The following is an 18,895-nucleotide window of genomic DNA, read 5'->3' as shown; positions in this document are numbered from 1 at the left end:
CTTCTGTTTTGGTGGGGTTTTTTTCTATCTTTGAAAAGATGTGTAATGCATCTTAGATATTCTCTCAGCTTGGTTTCTCTTAGCATTTATATCCCAGCAAACATTTTATCTTGTGACATTCTCAGACCTGGAGGAAAATTATGCCAGTGCTCAGAGTTGGCAAAAGCTGATATAGCTCAATTCCCTTTGCTTTGCCTAAGGTAGCACAGCTCCTGCTGGATGCATCACCACCTGGGCAAAGTGGGTCAATAACAGGGAGGAAATGACATTCCAGGTCTTTAATTCCAAGTCTGGGCTGGTTTTCAGAGTGAGGTGCTAGATTTAACTGTTGCCTTTCTAGTTTGATATAGCAAAAATTGATCTAGAAAGCTCCACTCATAAAATAACCTTTCTTTTCTGAAGAAAAGGACAGTTTTCATGATTTTCAACAGTGGCAAATGACAGGATAGGGGTGCATGCTGCTCTGGCTCTTTTCTTCATGGACTATTTCCTAATTCTGTGGATGGTGGAGGCTGATGGCTGCATGTCCTCATTCCCCTGGATGGCTGTTGGCCACTCACACCCAACCTTCTCAAAACTCCCAACACCTCAAATTTTCCAAGTCAGTTCCCCCACACCAGAGGTGCCACCCCGAAAACTTCCTGAAAATGTCAGCGAGGCCACAGTGGCTAAAATGATTCATATTGTTTCAGCTGTCAGAAGCCAGTTCCTGCTGGATACAACTCCATCTCCACACATGCCAGCGTGCTGTGATGTGGAGCTAATTAAATCTAAGGGTTTCGCCAGTTTCATTAAAAACATCAACAGTGGTAATTGTCAACAAGGGGCTGCACCAGCTGAAAGCTCAAGGTTCTGCACTGACACGTGAAAACAAAACATACTAATCTTGCTTAATACTTAAAACCTTAATTTTAAATAAGACCCTGACCTCGTCTGCTGAATTTGTTTAATGAGACTGTCTAAGCCCTGAATAATGCATCCCTCCTCCCAACCCAGCCTCACAAGATTTCAGGCTCCAGGTTTAATAAAGATGTTTTATCTTTGTACCAGCTTCTCATTACAGCCTGTAACAGGAATAGGAAATGACACTACAAGGGCCCATTTATGTGACAATAACAGAACTGGGAAAGGAAATTGATGTCAATTTTTATCTATCTTGACAGAATCTTTGAACCATGATTTTGAGCTTACTCACATGTTGCAAACCAACACAAATATTAGAGATTATGTATTGCAAAGGTTTGTGGAGGTAGATACAGCCTTCCATATATACACAGATAAAGGCAGGTAAACACACACATATTGGCTTTTGCAAATATGGGGTTGGTGATTGTAAATTCCGTGCCTACAGGAGCTAGAACTGCAAATGCTACCAATAATTGTGCTTTCAGCTGCACACAACTTCACTAAAAGCTGAAATTGTTTAAGCTGAAATTTGCTAGGTTGAGCAATGTAAAATTTCTATGTTTAACTTTCAGATAAAATACTTCCAAATTTGAGGTCAAATATGTTCTTTTAAAAGTGTCTAAAAATTCCCCAAATAACCCCATGGTCATTGTGGTGAAATTCTCTCATCCTTTGTTATTTGAAGCACAAACTTCCAGCTGGCCAGACCTGTGCCCTTTGCTCTCCTCTACCAGGCAAATCCCAGGCTTCAATACATGGGAATTTGCACATACTCCAGAAAGATTTACCTTTTGCTACTAAATATTCTGGGGGAAAAAAAAAAAACACAAACATTTTCTCTGAACATACTCTACCTTCTAAGAGAAAAACAAATCAAAATCCAACAACAAAACCAAAGCACAATGAAAACAAATCAATTTGAACACATCGTTTGAGAAAAATTCCATTTGTTGGCAGAATATTCCTGAACTTCAAACTGTGTTGAAGAGTTGCTAGGGTCTAATTGCTATTCTGAATATTCTACCAAAGAACATAGGTAGGTACAGGTCTCTGGCCTGAAGTTCACACATTTAATTACTCCTTTCTTGCTATTCATAACACTTATTTCTGTATTGTCTAGCAGAGATGTTTATGACCTGTAAGCAGATTAGTCTGAGCCCAAACAGGTTCTGTAGGTGTTGAACGTGCAGGATCTGCATAAATGGCATGGATCATCACAAAAGCTTTGGCTATATTTTTATTAGTGGGCAAAAAAAAAAAAAAATAGAAGGAGGGAATTTGCATAGTTTCTTGCCTTGAACCCCCTGTCCCTGCTGCCAGGGCAGCCTCCCCCCTCTGCAGGGTGCACACCCACCCTCCCCATATCCTCACCCTCTGTTGGCTCCAAGACCAGAGGCTCAGAGGCACTCAGAGGCTCTCTAAAGCAAGACTTTTTTTTTTTCTTCCCCATTTTTCATGCTCCTCTGAAATACTGGCCCCAAACTACAGGGAAGAAAACAACTTGATGCAGCTCTATCCCCAGGGAGGAGGGAGTTATTAATAAGCACACGGCAAGTTCCTTCGCACCGTGTAACATGAGTCAGGATTTACAGGGGGAGGTAGATCTATGTAATGTACGTGTTCATGGAGCCATATTGATAATTATCAATACTATTAATCTTCTGAGCACTTGTTTAGAAAGATTGCAGCAATGCATCACTTACTGCTGGGGGAAAGGAAGGAAGGGCTGAGCAGCCAGCCTGCCCGGCGCTGCCTGCCCAGGACTCGGTGGAACCAGCACTCGTGTTTCAAGCTGCAACTGCTGCACATGACTGAACAATTTACCATTCCAGGGCACATCTTTAAAACAATACAGATTTCTTTGTTCATCTCTGCACACAGTACATTTAGGCATCTTTAATATGTATCCGTTTCTGTTTGCAAACAAATTCATTAGAGAAATATTTTACTTTTATCTGAAGCGTTCCAGTTAACCCTGTCGGATGCTTTGCAAGTGAAATGGGTTTCAAATAAGAGCTACTTTAAATCTCTACAGGGCAATAATGGACAGGACGTCGTGTTTTCCATCATTCAGTCAAGGATACACCTTCTTCAGCCATCCTGAAAATGTGCTGCAGTGTCTGATCAGCACCTGAGTGCCCAGTGGCACCTTTATGAGCCATAACACTGAGCTGGAAGAGTGCACTTGACAAGTTGGAGATGCCAATGTAATTAAAACAACTTGATGCACCCTATGTGGACACTAATAGGCTAGAAGTACAGCATTAATTAGGCAATCAAACTGAAAAAAACCCCATTAGCTTTTTGCTCTAGGAAGATATCATTCTCTAATGGCAAATAAATAGGTCTCCTGTTACCATTTCACTACTCACCAAGATGAAGGTGAAGGTGAAACAGGGCAACATGTTCACCATCAGACTGCAAGTGGCAGAAAGATGGTAAGAGATAGACACCACATCTCAGCTGGGTGCTCCAATACACCATGGAGGTGAAAGCACATCCTCCATGGAGAGCTTCCTTCTTGGTGTTTGGTCAAGACCTCCAGTCCACCATGCAGGACCTCAATAACTCAACAACTCCTTTGTTGCCAGATCACAGGAAGCAGCCAGTGTCTGGTCAGGTCTCTCCAGCCTGGTCTTGGCAGTGCTGACACACCCAAACCAGGATCAAGACACTCAAACTAAAACAATAAACAAGCTCAGTCTTTTAATGAGCCTCAAAAACTTGCCAGTATGAAACAGGAAAATAGACACGAAAGAAAAGGCCAAAACTCTGGCTTTTTGGTCAAGTGCAAGTCTGCCACTCACTTCAGTGACACAAGACATTCAACTGGTACACCTGCTTGTCTGTGTCCAATGGCAGCCTTTTAACTGGGCAACACCTTTGTGTAAATCACATTTCTAACAAAAATTACCCACAGCAAGACTAGCTTTACTTTACTTTTCAACCTGTATAAATGCTGGGAACTTCTACATTTTGCTACCATTGTAGAAGAAAATGGGAAGTGGAACATGTACATGCCTGTCTGCCCATCCATCTCTCTGCCCCAGTTCCCTTCCTAACAACTTTTGAACTTGCTGGCCAGCTTGAAGCACATTTGCTACAAGCAGAGGTTTCTAAAGAACGTGCCTGCAGGACTGGTAAAATGCAGCAGATAGTCAGGAGAAAGATCAGCCACTACTAACCATCTCTCTCCCCCTTTGGTTTCACCCAGCCAGCCGAGGAGTTGGCATCTGTGTAGTTGAAAGCCAGCCCCCATCCAGGCTGCCCTGGCACAGCAGATGGTACAGGGGTGTAGGGGAGAGTCCAGGCACTGCAGGAAAATTGTGGACATGTCTGTGAGAAGGAGTCACTGGGAACATGATGGAGAATGCTGCTGTGATGGGGTAGGCAGAAGATCAATCCCTGGGAAAATAAGATTCAGCAACTCCACAGGAACTTCTTTCTTTGCTTTGGGGTTTTTGCAGCTCAGGGATGCTTGCAGAGGTTTGGATGTGAACACATAATAGACCTGGGACCTGCTGAGTTAACACTGTATTGAGAAAGAGAAGTAATATCACCAAATTTCCCAGGAGAACCTGCAGTTCCTCTAGGAGTGATCCATTTCTTTCTCCTTCAGGCACATCAGTTCCTCCAGGAGAGATGCCTTTTTGTTTTTGCCAGGCACTTGCAAGCAGTGGAAGCTGGATTCACAGAAGTCAGGCAGGTACCAGAGCTGGTCAGCCCATTCCTTGCATTCCTTCAGGGCCTGCAACCTCCAAGTGCTTTACAGACACCAACAAAGAAAGGCACATGTCACAAGCACCTTTTGTTACTGGATCCATGGAATACACGGGGGAAACCAGAGCAGGGAGAGTTCATTCTCTTGCTAAAATCCAAAGGGAAACACGAGGTACAAACACAGACCCTGCGCCCCTTGGCCATGCTGCCTTCATGCACAGTCAGCCTCCCTGTCTCCTATTGCTTGAGCAGCACAACTCTCAGAGATCTAGTCATTGCTAAAGTAAAAAAAAAAGTTACCCATTTAAAAAGCAAAACAAGCCCAAACCAGCTGGTACATCTCACACCTCCTTTTTCCCCATGGTAGATTTTCTGCTTTTCCCCACTTTTGAAACACATGGTTAGGGCTAAATACAGCCAAAATAGTTCTCCCCATAACACTGCCACTGCCTGTACCACACGAGTGTGCCTCAGCCCCAGCAGAGGGAAGCACAGTCCTGCCTCCGGGTGCCACCACGGCCATGACCAGCAGCTCTCCTCCTGGCTGCATCAGCTGTCCCTTGGCTGCCCAGCGGGCCGGGGGTGGGACGCTGCGTTTCAGTTGGGATGCAGCTGGCCACACTTCTGATCCTGCAATTCAGGGCAAAGCATTTCAAACTGCAGGAAGATACCAGCTATAAGCATTGCAAGCTAAATCTACACACAGGGGGCTGGAAAAGGGCTGGGAGAGCTTGACATGATCACAAAAGAGAGAGAGGTGGGAGGTGCTCACCCAGGACCTCTCTGGGGAGCGGGGTGGGCACCTCGTCATCACAGCTTCATTCGGGGAGAGCAAAGCTCTGCAACAGTTTTTCATGGAATACTGGCCAGGCCATTTAAAATTAGACATCTGCTCATTTCATCCTGTGTAGATAGCTGTGAAATACAGCCAGAATCGCTACTGAATCATGCACGAGGCAAAGCTGTGCTAGGTTGCCTGACATCAAGCGGGCAACAGAAAACGCGGTGATTATAGCCTCCTTATGTCAAAACTACATCACGTCCCAGGTCTGCTGCAGGGAAAAGCCATAACACATTTCCTTGGTTATCGACCAAACTCTGACCTCAGATACAGAAATGTAAAGCCAGGGTGAGTCAACTGCACTCGGAGGAGACGCTTCACACTCAGACATGCCAGAGGACAGCAGAGCTGGGGAGTGGGCTCTGCCTGTCCCCAGCACCAAACACCTCTGCCTGGCACACAACAACCAAGGTGATCTCCTGATGGGATGAAGCAATCAGGACCAAGAGAAACACACACTGTGAGACATCTTCTAAAGCCAGGTTCATAAACTCTTGACAAGAAAACAAACTGATACAGGATTACCTGAAGACTAGCAACTACATTGTTAAAGACCAGTAACTGCTTTCATGGAAATAAAATGGCAAAAAGTTCTTGTTCCTTCTTTGAATGGTGACAGTGATAAAGACAAAAATAATTACTCACCTGTGGTGGTCTTCAGCACTTATTTACCTGCTGCCTTTGAGATGGGGAGTGGCTTTACCATTACGGCCTGCATAGTAGGGCAGAGCAACTTGTCTCTTTTGTAGCTGAGGAAATTGAGACACACAGAACTAAACCAGACTGGCCAAGATGACAAGTCTCTTGGAAACCAATTATCACTTCAGCATTTTGTGAATTAAAATTAGAACTCTTGCCAGACTACCTGTTGTTCCCCCTCTCGTATTGGTATTAAATAAATAAAATCTGGGGAAATATATCCTGAAATGGTATCACCACAATGTTTACTGAAGATAGATTGTAGCCTTTGGTAGTTTTTTCTGGGCTATATTTAATAGTAGCTATTATTTTGGTTGGTTATTTTAGGGAATCCTTGACTTCTCTAAACTCCACAACTTTATTACTATAAGAAAATACAAAGAGGGACTAACATAGCAAATCTAATCCTATGTGAGAAAGTAGGACCTGTGAGTGAGTAGAAGAGAAGTTACTGAGAGAATCTCAAGCACTGATTTAACCCTGTAGCTGTGAGGTTATGAGGGCGAGGAAAGTGTGCTTTTAATGGAAACATTTAACACAACAACAGCAACACAAATCAAGCTCCATTAATTTAGCTTTAAATTTTAATGAATCAGGATGTGCAGTTTATATAAAGAAGGATTTACTTTATAAAATATTAATTTATTTTTTTTTTGCTAAAGGAACTATAAATTGCAAGTTAATACAGTTTTCCTTAAATAGAACATCAAAACCTGACAACCATGGAAATAGCACAGAGCACACCAAAATGAGCCAAAACTCAAGAGCAGCAAGACCTGGTGGTCAGTCTCAAAGGCTGGTAATCCACACCACTTCACTTCAAAGAAAGACATGAAACCATTAAAACTAGAAAGAGAGAAGGTCCTGCATTGGGTTCCATTCCTAGTGATGGAGTTTGCTGACAGCCCATGGCCACATCCCAGCAGAGCTGCCCTCTGGACAGGGGGCTCCATCTCCCATAGTCAATGGGCTGGTCCTGCTGGGGCTACACAGGGACCCCAGGCAGCAGCCACAACCACTGTGACCACAAGCTGCATGCCAGGCAGGTCCCGGGCTCCTCTGCAGTGTCTCAGGACTGAAGCACATTCCCACAGTCTTCCCTTTGCCCCTGCACACTATGGGCAGAGGAAATCTAGCAGCAGAGGCTGAAAGAGCCAGGACACACCACGGGTGGACAATGCCAGAAGAGAGACCTCATATTACTTCAGATGAAAACTTAGTGACTGAGAGAGGGAAACCTTTTTGCAGCAACTGGCATTTCACTTCAGGAATACCTTGGCTTTGTTCAGGCTCTGTTGCTGCAGAGCACAGCAAGCACCATCTTTGTGCTTTAACAACCACCTACAACGAGTCACTCTCAGGTGACACTGGTGCCATTTCCCCATGAATTTCAGGCTCAAGCCCCTTGCCCAAAGTCAAGCAGGAAGCCTGGACCCAGATCCCCAGAGACCTGCCATGGATCATCATGGTACAGATGCAGCTGACACAAGAGCCTCCAGCTCTCTCAGCCACCAGTCGTGAGTTTTTCATCTGGGAAACGTCAAAGTATCTTGGGGGTCTTTGATCTCCTGCTCCTACGTGCTTGTTTTTCTTTAGGCATCATTACAAAAAGGCCATCTCATTCATATGGATATCTCTGCTACGTGCTTAAAAGTAACTCCGGAAAAGTGAGTCACTCAAAAAACATTTAGTTTCAGCTTTCCTAAAACTAGAAAAACTGAAGAATATGACTAGAAAACTGAAGAGCATCTGTAAATGAAAGCCCATTGGTTTCAAACTACATCATGTTACTGCTTCATTTTCCAAGCTGGCAACTAGGGACTTCAGACACACAAAAGTAATAAAATTTGCATGATCACCTCATGTCTCTATTAGTCTGAAGAGCTTTGGGAGTCAGGGTACTGCAGGACAGGGTAAAAGATGACAACGTGCAAAAACCCCCACATTATGTAGCTGTGAGGAAATAATACAGATCCCTATCGATTTTTGCAGGGTGCAAGAACAGAATTTAGTGACTATACCTGACAAAAGGGTGTAAGCAAAGAAGAAAACAGACTCACATTGAGCTGGAGATCATCTGTCCACTGGCCGACGAGGCGGTAGCCCGGGGTGCTGGTGTTGGTGGTGTGGAACTGGAAGATGTCGTAGCGCCCCGGGGCATCCCCATTCTTGTTGAACATCACTGGAGTGCCAGCACTGCCTGGGGGAAGGAAACAAGGCAAAATCCAACCAACGCCAAATCTTTACAATATCTCTTTTATTTAGTCAAGGTGAAGGGCTTTCAGAATGACAAGCTGTTCCAGGCAAAGTTCATCCATCCCCCCAGCCATCCAAACCAGAAACCTGGGCACACAGCTGCACCATCCTAGCTCTCTGCCAGAGATTAACTATCACTGCCCAAACCTACTGAGAAAAAATAAAACAAAGCAAAGCTAGATCAGCCTTACTCCACTCTAGCTTTGCACCAAGCAAGAAATACCAGAAGGCTCTTTCTCCTGCCCTCCAGCCTCTCTCTTTCCTTAGGGAGTTCTTCAGTGAAAATCACTCCTGTGAATGGAGTCTCTAAATGATTTTTTTTTTTTCCCCAGAAAATGTTCCCATCTGCTTCTGAGAGATACTGCTGTCAGAAGCCAGCCCAGGTCTAGTGAATCTTGACTAGCATCCAGAAATAGCTTCCTCCTCCACAATATGTTCTTGTTCCCATAATCTGCATGCAGTTGGGATGGAAAAGAACAGACTAAGCTACAGGAGCCTTTTCCTTGTGTACTCCCATATTTAGGCTGTGTGATACAGACACTGGCTGAAAGGTGTCTCAGCCAGGAGCAGTACAGGGTGAGGATCCTGGACTCACTTCATTTGACTAACAGGAGTAAGGATGTGGAGGGCAAGCAGCAAGGCAAGGACACCCCACCACTCTTCCCGTGTGCCTGGTGCCAAAGGGCAGCCTGGAGCTGCCCCTGCGAGGGGATGGACCATTCCCTCCTCATCTTCAGCAGAGTTCTCACCAGAACAGCTGCATTTTAATTACCACAGCATTACCCTTTCTTACATGAGAATTCAAAGCAGCATTGCATTCCCACAGATCTCCAGGTGAAAACTTTGAGGGTGACATTTATTTCAAGACATATTAAAATAGGTTTCGGTAGGGTAGAGTAATATTGTGTCAAGATTGAAGATTATGACAATACTCGAGCATATCTATATTCAAAGCTTCCTCCTCCTGCGTAACTTTTTTGTCCCTAAAGCAATGAAAAATCTCTCTAGTTGTAGCATTGAACTTTAAGATTATGGTTTTCTTCATGATTCCCATTCTTCATTGAATTCCAGTGAGTGCAAAAAGACTTGAAGCAGTGAATTAGCATACTTTCCATTCTAGCCTGGTAAATTGTTTCCTGTCTATCCTACAATCCTCTGAGATCAGATAGATTCAGTTCAAAGGCTGGCACAGAAAATCTTCAACCAAAATCTCCCCTTCCTGGTTCCTTATGAGCACAAGGCAGATATTTAATTGTCATTACAGATTAATGCAGCCAAAATACATTTACAGTGAAAACACTCCAAGTGAATGAGAAGAAATAGCTGTAATTCCCAGGCTCCTTCAGAAAAATCAGCACAAATGGTAAATGGGATTTAGCTAATCAGGACTCTTAAAAGGCTCTATATTATTAGTTAAGCTCAGTTTTGTCAGAGCTGACAAAAAAGTATAATTCAAAGGGCAGGAGATCAAGTGAGGCTCCCCAAATGCAACGCAGACATCGTGGATTCCCCACACCCTGACAAACCCTGGCCTTGGCACAAAGAGCCCATCACCCAGCCACAGGGAGCCCAGCAGCCCTTCACCTGCAGGACTCAGGCAAAGAAAGACACCAACTAAATTTCTAGGATTCCAATCTCTTAATCATGACAAGGTGAGAAATTAATTAACAGGAGAAGGAGAGGGTGCCAGACAAGGGTAACCAGCTACAGTTTATTATTCAGTTCATGTTTCCTGCGGTTGGAGGACCTGAAGGGCTCGTACAAACAGAATTTCTAGCTTTTTCACTGGCAAAAATACAACCGCTTTGCACTTGGAGATTTTCAGAATCTTGCTGCATGAGCACTTGAGGGTTTAAGTTTTCCATATTTGGGGCTTTTTTGTTCTCAAGGGAGTGTGACGATATCAAAATTCATACTGAGTTCCTACTACAAATCCAGTCTCTCTTCATTAAAGCACTGCTTGAGCTCCTGCTGCATGAATGTCATTACTTTTGCAAGGAAGAAAAGGCTCCAAAGGCAGGTACAGGTAGGATGACTTCAACTGCACAGTGACAAGGAGACATATCACATGCAAAGAGGAGCCCAAGCTCATGGGCTCAGGATGCTTGAAAATGGGCTGCATTTTTTCTCTCTGGCAATTTGGACAGAGCATTCCCACTGCTCTTTTTTTTCTGGTTTTACTACAAATTTAGGTAGAAGGCTGGGAGGACAGGATTTTAAGCACAGCTGAAATATTGCTTTCCATGTCCTAACCTTCATGAGTGGGAGCTGCACAGGTGACTCAGGCAGGGCAGATTAAGATCAAGGCTAAAGCCAAGGCAGCTCCACCAGCCCAGCAGCACACTCCTCTCTCCCTGCCCTCCCAGCCATCACCTGACGGCTGAGGAACCGTGTTGCAGGAGCTCCCAGGCTTTATCAACAGGAATACAGAACCCAGACCTGCCTCTCCCATTGCTTCCTCCATTCCTTCAGCCCTTTGTGCTTTCTCCATTTGGTGAGTGACACCCCTGGGAGGGCTGAGCCAACCCACAGCAATTCTGAGAATTCACTTCTATAGAATACTGAGAAGCAACTGGCTTCACAGCATCTTTCCATAGCTGAAGGAAGCAGCCCCAGGAGGGCTGCAGCTGCACACACAGCCTGGGCACACAAACACATGTGCAGTTATGCAGCATGAGTATTACAAGGAAAAGCTACACTCTGTCCCTGGACAATGAACCTTAGAAGGAATTGCTTCTTTGCCCATGGAAAATGTCTACACACCCAGATAGCCTCGAGAAATTAAAAAGGTTTAAAGCAATTTCAGTTTATCCACTGTTCTCCTTCCTGTGCTAACAATCCAACCACTATGTCAGTCCCTGGGCTGGACAGGAGGTCCATGTACATGCACAAAGAAAACCAGCATATGGCCACGAAAATCAATCACAAATGGAGATGACTTTTAAAAAGCCTGACCAAGGAAAGACACTGGACAGTAGGCAACATTAGCTGGATGCTCAATTCCTCATAAATTATTTCTCAGCCCTATTAAAATGATTAGATGGCCATTCACCACCTTTATATGCCAGAACTGTCAGATGGCCAGGTATGAGCTGCTTCCCAGTATTAACACAGCCCCAGTGCAATGCTGCACAGGAATGCTGTACTACTTCTACAGGAGCTATGTCCTTTATAATTAACCTTCCAAAATGAGGAAAGTAGAACTCTCCAAACCTCTGCAGATCATTCACCTCAGAATTTGCTCCTGGCTGTATTTAATAGCTCGTACTCCAAGGGAAGGAATTTAAATCTTCTCATATTCACCTTGCTGTTTGTATGATGATTTATACAGAGAGGAACAATATCCTTGGCAGAAATTACCAAGCTTGACCCTGAAATACCATCTGTGTTCCTACTTTTAAATCTCCCAGGTCCTTCTGGCTATGTGTGGGTTTTGTTGAGGTTTATTAGCAGGTGGCAGCAGGGAACTGCTGCAAGGCTGCCCAGCAAGAGCAAGGAGCTTCCCCAAATCCCCTGCCCAGGCAGCAACAGCCCTGCCTGCCTCCCACATTTCTGGTTGGCATTGCTTATTCAGTGCTTCCCCAAACCTGTTCTAAACAGGGGTCTGGAGGTCTAACTATTGGCTCCTGGTTAAATCTGAGCTCTGTCTCTCACACACAGCTCAGGCAGGAGCAGTGAGACCTGGGAAGCACAGCAGCAGGGTTTATGAAGGGGAAATAACAGCAGGTTGCTGTAATGTGACCTGCTGTGAGTGAGCTGCTTGGCTGCCTCTGGGCTGGCTGCAGGTGAATGTTCGTTAATGAACTAACAATATTAGAGTAAAACATGTAGAGGAAATTGTGCTGATATTCATCCTCTGCCATGAAGAGAATACATGAAAGCCTGCTGTACAGTATGAAACCAAGGGCTGGTACTGCAATCCCCACTGCCATGCTTGGGAAGCATCTCTTGATAAATAAGAAAAGAGAGAAAATTCTCCCATCCACACTCTCAGGATGTTCTGTCTCCTCTGAAGTCTCACTAGAGGAATAAAGGTTGGAGTAACTACTCTGTCTGAACCCCTTAGCTCTGGCTCAGCCAGCAGACCTGACCCTTGAACTGTCCTCTCCATTTTCCTGAGCAATCAGCTGAGCTGGGTCCAGGACACAAGAATCTCATGCAGTTTGTCTTTGCCAGGTACAGGAAACCATATAAATGAAGAAGAACAATGATGTGTTATGCTAACAAACTTCTGGGGTTTCAACAGGCGTATTTAGCCAGAGACAAGCTCAGGCTTTTACCCAGCTGTCCTTCCCCCAGGAAATCAGTCTTCTGGAAGGTATCCTGAAATGGCAGCAGTGATTTCTGTCTTTGGACAGTAGTGGCCTATTTGCCTTGGCTAAAACATGATGTTCTCAAACAGATGCTAATCAACCATGGTCTTCTGCCCCAAACTCTGGCGGAACAACACAAACAAGTCTTGATACGCATCGAATGAAAAGAATAGGTATTGTGAAATGAACTGGAAAAAAGCCACAGGGGTAAATAGCAGTCTGGCCTCACCGTTGAAGTTGACACCACGGATGTACTTAAGCAGCTTCTTGCCTCCTGCATGCTCCATCTCGGGGCAGACCCCGGGGGAGTCTGCACACAGGTCCTTGTTCATCTGGTGCAGCGCGTGGGCCATGGCGTACACAGCATCGATCACAAACTGCACCTTCCCCTCCTGCTCGTAGGGAGAGTCCTTCCCAATTCTCTCCTGTCCTGCACGGCAAAGCCAAACACACACACACAGTAAGGACAGTGTTTTCCTGAGATCAAATACAAATGAATCCTCTCAGAGCACATTTAAATAACTTTTTCAGTCAGTACAATAACACATTTTGAGTTATGGTTTTACTAATGAAACCACAACCAAACCTTTATTGATAGTAGAATCCTTGACACTTCTAGCAGGTTATTCTACCATAATCCAGAGAAACAAAACCTACCACAATCACAAACTTGAAACTCTAACCTACAGGGACTGTCTTTGAGGGAGAAAACACCCAACTCTGTATGCTCCCAAACTGTGTCTTTGGAAGAAGAAAGCATTTAAATAATGCTTTGTTCGGTTGCAAATCCCAGCCTCTAATTGAAAGGCAGAGCCAGACTGAGGGAAGCAAGCCTCGCTTCAGACACAAGTGAAGGGGGTTGCTGAGGGAACACACCAGCTCTTAACGGCACCTGGGGAAGCTCAGCAAGTCTGCAGTGAGCACCCCCCTCTCTGCCCAGCCTGACATGTCAGAAACCTCTGCCTTGAAAATACTTTAGCAGGTGAGAACATAAAGCATCCAAATGCTGGATACCACCCCAAGACGTGTTGGGGGGATGAGCAGGACTCTGAAAGGCAGTCCCTGCTTGGCCTGGTGTGTCAGGAGCTGCCACTTCTCTGCTCCCAGAGCTGCTGTGCCACAGGCCCTGGCACAGCAAGTCCAAGAGAAGGGAGGCACTTAGCAAATGGGAAGCTGGAACACAGACATCAAACCCTGAAGAGCCAAAAGAACTCGAGAGTGAAGAAGGTGAACCCAAATATTTTATGCAGTTGGCTCATGCCTTAATTCTTCTCCCCTTTTCAGACATGAAATGAAAATGTAACCTGGGGACGTGACTGTAAAGCCAGGCAATACAGTGGTCTTATTGTTTTTATGGTTGCATGAGCTGATAACCAGGTGCCTCTGCAATTAAGCAGCAAACCAGTTTTTTTCAGAATTTAAAGCAAGGCACAACAGGCTAAGAATCAGGATTCTTTATTTCTTTTTATTTTCTGAAACTGTCTGCTACCTTCTTGTTTTACCTTGGTCAAGTAACACCCGCATGATTCAATCTGTCCAGCTGCAAAATGTGTGATTACACTTACCTATCTCACCAAGGTTTCATGAAACCTAATTACTGCTTGTGAAGGGTTCTGAGCTGCATCAGTGAAAGCAGCAGCAGTGCAATCTATTCTTTTCTAAGGGTGGGAACACCACCCTCACTTGTTCCACCCACAGCATCCCGCTTCTTCCTAACCTCGCATCAGTCTTGATCAGCTCCCTGCAGTACCTGCAGGCCTGGCTACTGCCAGGAGCTCCAAGGAGCCAGCCCTTGGAGTAATCTCTTGCCAAGGTTTTGGAGACCTTCCACCAAAGCAAACGCTGGGCTGGAGGATATGAGAGGGGAAAATTCCATGGTTAACATAGTTCCATACAAATAGGGATGAGTGAACTGAAATGGGCTGATTGATACCAATAAGGAAAGGACACTGAGTTGTAAAGGCTGTGAGAACTAACAATTTTTAGGAGAAGCAAGAAGCCCATGTCCCTGCTGCTGCTCACCCAGCACCTCTGACTTGGGGCATTTCCACCTGCAGCAGAGCCCCTGGTCCAGCCCAGCATCCTCCTCCCTGTGCAGCAGCCCCAGGATGGCAGAGCCCTCAGCAGGGAGCACCCAGGTCTTCTCCAGCCCTGATTCCCTTGGGCACAGCCCATCAGGCTGAATTCTCTCCTAGCTCCTTTTCTATAAGCCAACTTTTCCAAGTCTTTTTTTTTTTTTTTTTTTTTTTTGGCCTGTAAAAGAAGGCACAGTAGAGCTGCAGTCCTCTCCCACAAGTCACACTCAGCAAAGAGATCCAGACAGTTTGCAAGAAATTCTGCTGATATGTCTCACCCCTTCTCTTACCCTCAAGGTGGCTTCACCTAGAAAGTTTACACAGTTCTGGTGCTGGCAGCTCCTATAAATACAGATAGATCACAGTCTCTCAATAAATTAATCTACTACATGCAAATATGTACATATTAAATGCATATTTAAAGTATAATTCTTAAATATATTGTAGTTAATATGTTTATATAAGTATAGGATTTGTTTATAAATGTATATAAAATACATACACTCCTTTATCTACATCGTTAGTGTATATATACATTTATACACACACACTGTATTCAGTCCAACAACGTGGCTCCCAATCCAACAGTGAGGGTGTAGTTAACACCCAGTGACTTCCATTGACTTGTTACAAGTCAACCAGGCCTAAGAAAAATCCCACTTTCTATGACTTCTCCATATATGCTATAGCAGCATATTTTAGATTTGATTCATTGAAAGATCAGGCACCCAAAGGAGGAGCTGACCTACATAATACCCTCAGTCCCAAACAATCCTTCTTCCTGGCCTGGAGAGGTGATGGACCAGAGTTACGAATAAGCCCAGAGATATCTCCACCTCCTCACAGAGATTCTACAAGCACAAAGAATGGCTAAATATGTTCATGAGTGATTTGCTTGAAGATAAGCAAAAATATATCCTCCCAATATGAGCATATTTAAATATCTACACCTTTCCCCCTTTTTCGTTTCTCTCCCTGATTATCAAAATGCACAACTGATGTCTGCCCCACTCAGCCTACAGATTGGGTTTGAGATCCTCGCTACAAAAGCCCCTCAATTTTATATCTGAAAACATAGAAATCCTGCAAATATCCAAGCAGGATAAGAGAGCTTCCAGGCTGTGAAGACCCACATACTGTCCTTTTCATTATCTCCCTCCCCTCCCACTGATTACAGACATTATTGCATTTCCAACCCCTGACAAGGAAAATGCTTTTAAGCGGCTTCAGCTCAGCTACAAACCAAATTAGCAAGGCAACAGAAACGCTTGCCAAGGGGGTTGAAATGCTGCACACAAACAATACTGATTGGGTGTATGAAATTCCAGAAGCACGGTTGGCCAGATGCACAGCAGAAAGTCAACCTTCTGCAGTGGAGGATCTGTGAAAGCAACCTGAGCAAAATCCACTTAAAAAACAAGAGCAAAGTTAACAGTGTCCAAGTACAGAAATAATAGATTTGAAAAACTGAATAGAATTTCCAGTGGCAGATGCTTTCCTCTTCTGGAGAGCCATTTAGTTGAGTATTAAACATGTAGAATTTGTGAAAAGCCCAGGTATGGAGTCACATGCAACTACCCACCCAGAAAACATGTGAATTTCTACAAGTAGAACAAGAGTGTGCTGTCCTTCATATACACAGTGAAACTGTTGTAATTAGTAGTCCAAATTTGAACTAGCAAAGAATCTGCAAAACAATTGCCATGATTTATATATATCAAACAGTCCTTAGACTTCTACCCTAAAAATAAAAGAAAAAAGACCACAACGAATCGGCCTGGCTGAGCAGAGTGTGGTCCTGGCTTGGTTTTCTTTCTGGTTTTGTTGTTTGTTGTTGTTTGTCTTTTGTTTTTAGCTTGTTGAGCCCCAGCAGCCATGCAATAGCATTATTTTCTTCTGCAATGAAGCAGCTGACACTCGAGACACACGTGCACAAAGTGATTTCAAGAGAAGGCACTTTTGTACCATGGACTTGAAATGGAATAATTGGGATATCAGGAGAAGGATGAAACACAGAAGCAATGTATTGACATGAGCATTTTTTGCTTCCAAAAGATCTATTTGAAGGTGATGACAAATAATTTAACCTCACTTCCTACTAGAGTCTCAAGTGCTCATCATCGTGATTCCTAAGAGACTGAGCAGAGAGGGCTCTTGCTTTAGGCAAATCTTCACAAGAGAAAAATACTGCAACAGAGAGGGAAAAAGGCCCCAAACCCAGAGTAGTAAGAACACAGAGAGAAAGAAACCTTCTTGTACAAGCTCTGTCAAGTGACACAGACATGAAATGCAAGTTTAAGAACTCCTGGTCACACTTTCTGCACCTCCATGAAGGCGACACTTAGCACCTCCTTGGGTGGAAACCGAGCTGACAACAGCAGCTGCACTTTACACTTTCTCAACATCTCTCCTCCAGCTGATTTTTCTGAACTCCTTGTTGATCATCACATAATGTAGGGGAATATGGTCTGATGTATAAATAGTGTTGCGAGGACAGTTTTTATAGCATGTAATTCAGACAGACATGAAATTCCCACTTCATTGGTGCTTCCAGCAGATTAATTCAGACATTGATTCAGTTTCTGAGGGATCAAAAACATTTTCAAAGGAACATACGTAACGGTGTGGCTGAGAACCTGGTGATAGTCATCATTAACAAGAGATTGAATTGAAAGATCACAGAATGCTCACAGATGCAAACAAGCAGCTATTATTTGCACAAGTTATTCAGCAGCTGGTTAAGTGCTGATGGAAAAATATGTACCTGCATCCATCTCCAGCAGATCCAGTATTAGGAACCTGATGCCTGTGAGCAAAGAGCCAGCCATGACACAACTGTTATTCTGTAAGGGTGCAAGTGCCCATGGATGCCATCCCACCAAAGCTTCCTCAGCTACACCCAGAGCAGAGGGCAGAGACAAGGACATGTCCAGGGCTCTCCAAAATAAGAGCAGAGCTGCTGATCCTCAGATACTCACCTGTGGTGTAGACACCACTGCACACGCAGGAGGTGTGAAGTCTGAAGGCTTCTCCAAATAAGCTTTTTATTTGAAAGCAGCTGAGTACTAAAAAGCCTGAGAGAAACTAACAATATGCTAGGGTAAATATTGTAATTTAAATAAGCAGAGTATGACAATCAGGCCACTTTGCAATATAATCCATGTATTGTCATTTTACAAAGAAATACAAGATCCAATAACACAGCTATGTAGTTACAGTCATCTCTCCAGCCCATGCTCATTTGGAAGATCTCATTATAGACAAAAGCCCTTATCTCAAGACCATCAATCCAATCCCCATGGATTTTCTTGGGGAAAGCAGATGAACTTTCAAGTTTCTACTGCTAAGCACACAAGAACATTCTTCCATGTGAGGATAAGATTTCATCCCCGGCAGGCTCTGGTGAGCTGGCTGAGCCAGGGCAGCAGCCCAGGCCAGGGAGGGCAGAGCACCCACCTCCCCTGTGCTGGTGAATGCCTTTTCTGCCTTCCTTCTGAAGGCTAAAGAAACCTCTCCCTAATCTTCTCTGCAGCCTTCAGTGCCAGCACAGCTCCACAGCCTCCTGCAACTCCAGTGGAGAGAGAAAGCTTCATACTGCACAAAGCTGGAAATCAGACCAATTGTTCTATGCCAACAACAAGCAGGGAAGCCTTTTTAACTAGAAATGCTTTTTTTCTTCAGTTGGTATACACTGACCCACAGTCAGACATCTGCATCAGTAGATCTTCAGAGACAGAGGCAAGGCTGTGCTGAGTGACTCCAGTGCCACCTCCAACCCCACAGCAAGCAGCTGCAGCCAGTGCTAACTATGCTCACCAGCTGATACTCTAATCCAACTTGGGAAACCAGGCTCTCACAAAGCCTTACAACTATGCCTCAGCTAGGAGAGGCAACATGTTCCTGTGCTGTAAATGCTGCTCACTCTTCAGTATTAAAGCAAAAACCAACAGGAGCAGAGCACAGCAGAAAGTCCTGCTGAAAATGTGGCATTCCAAAACCAGGAACAACAGCATTACATAGTACGGATTATGATAGCAATGAGAATTCAGCAGTTTGCAGAAAGCCTTGATGCAATGAGTTTTGTG

At 44.4% G+C, this 18,895-nt stretch overlaps 1 protein-coding gene across 2 annotated transcripts in view; it reads right to left on the bottom strand.

Moving 5' to 3' along the window:
• The window catches only part of GRM7 (glutamate metabotropic receptor 7), a 233,624-nt gene that overhangs the window by 62,732 nt on the left and 151,997 nt on the right, over positions 1–18,895 (bottom strand). For both annotated transcript variants that reach the window (XM_051627271.1, XM_051627273.1), the window contains 2 exons: positions 12,965–13,165; positions 8,227–8,366 (listed from right to left, as the gene is read on the bottom strand). In XM_051627271.1, the coding sequence (XP_051483231.1) occupies positions 8,227–8,366; positions 12,965–13,165 (341 nt within the window). The remainder of the gene's footprint in view (positions 1–8,226; positions 8,367–12,964; positions 13,166–18,895) is intronic.

Source organism: Apus apus, chromosome 9, assembly GCF_020740795.1.
Source record: "Apus apus isolate bApuApu2 chromosome 9, bApuApu2.pri.cur, whole genome shotgun sequence".
Taxonomy (NCBI): Eukaryota; Metazoa; Chordata; class Aves; order Apodiformes; family Apodidae; genus Apus; species Apus apus.
This window is presented reverse-complemented; position numbering and strand designations above follow the sequence as displayed.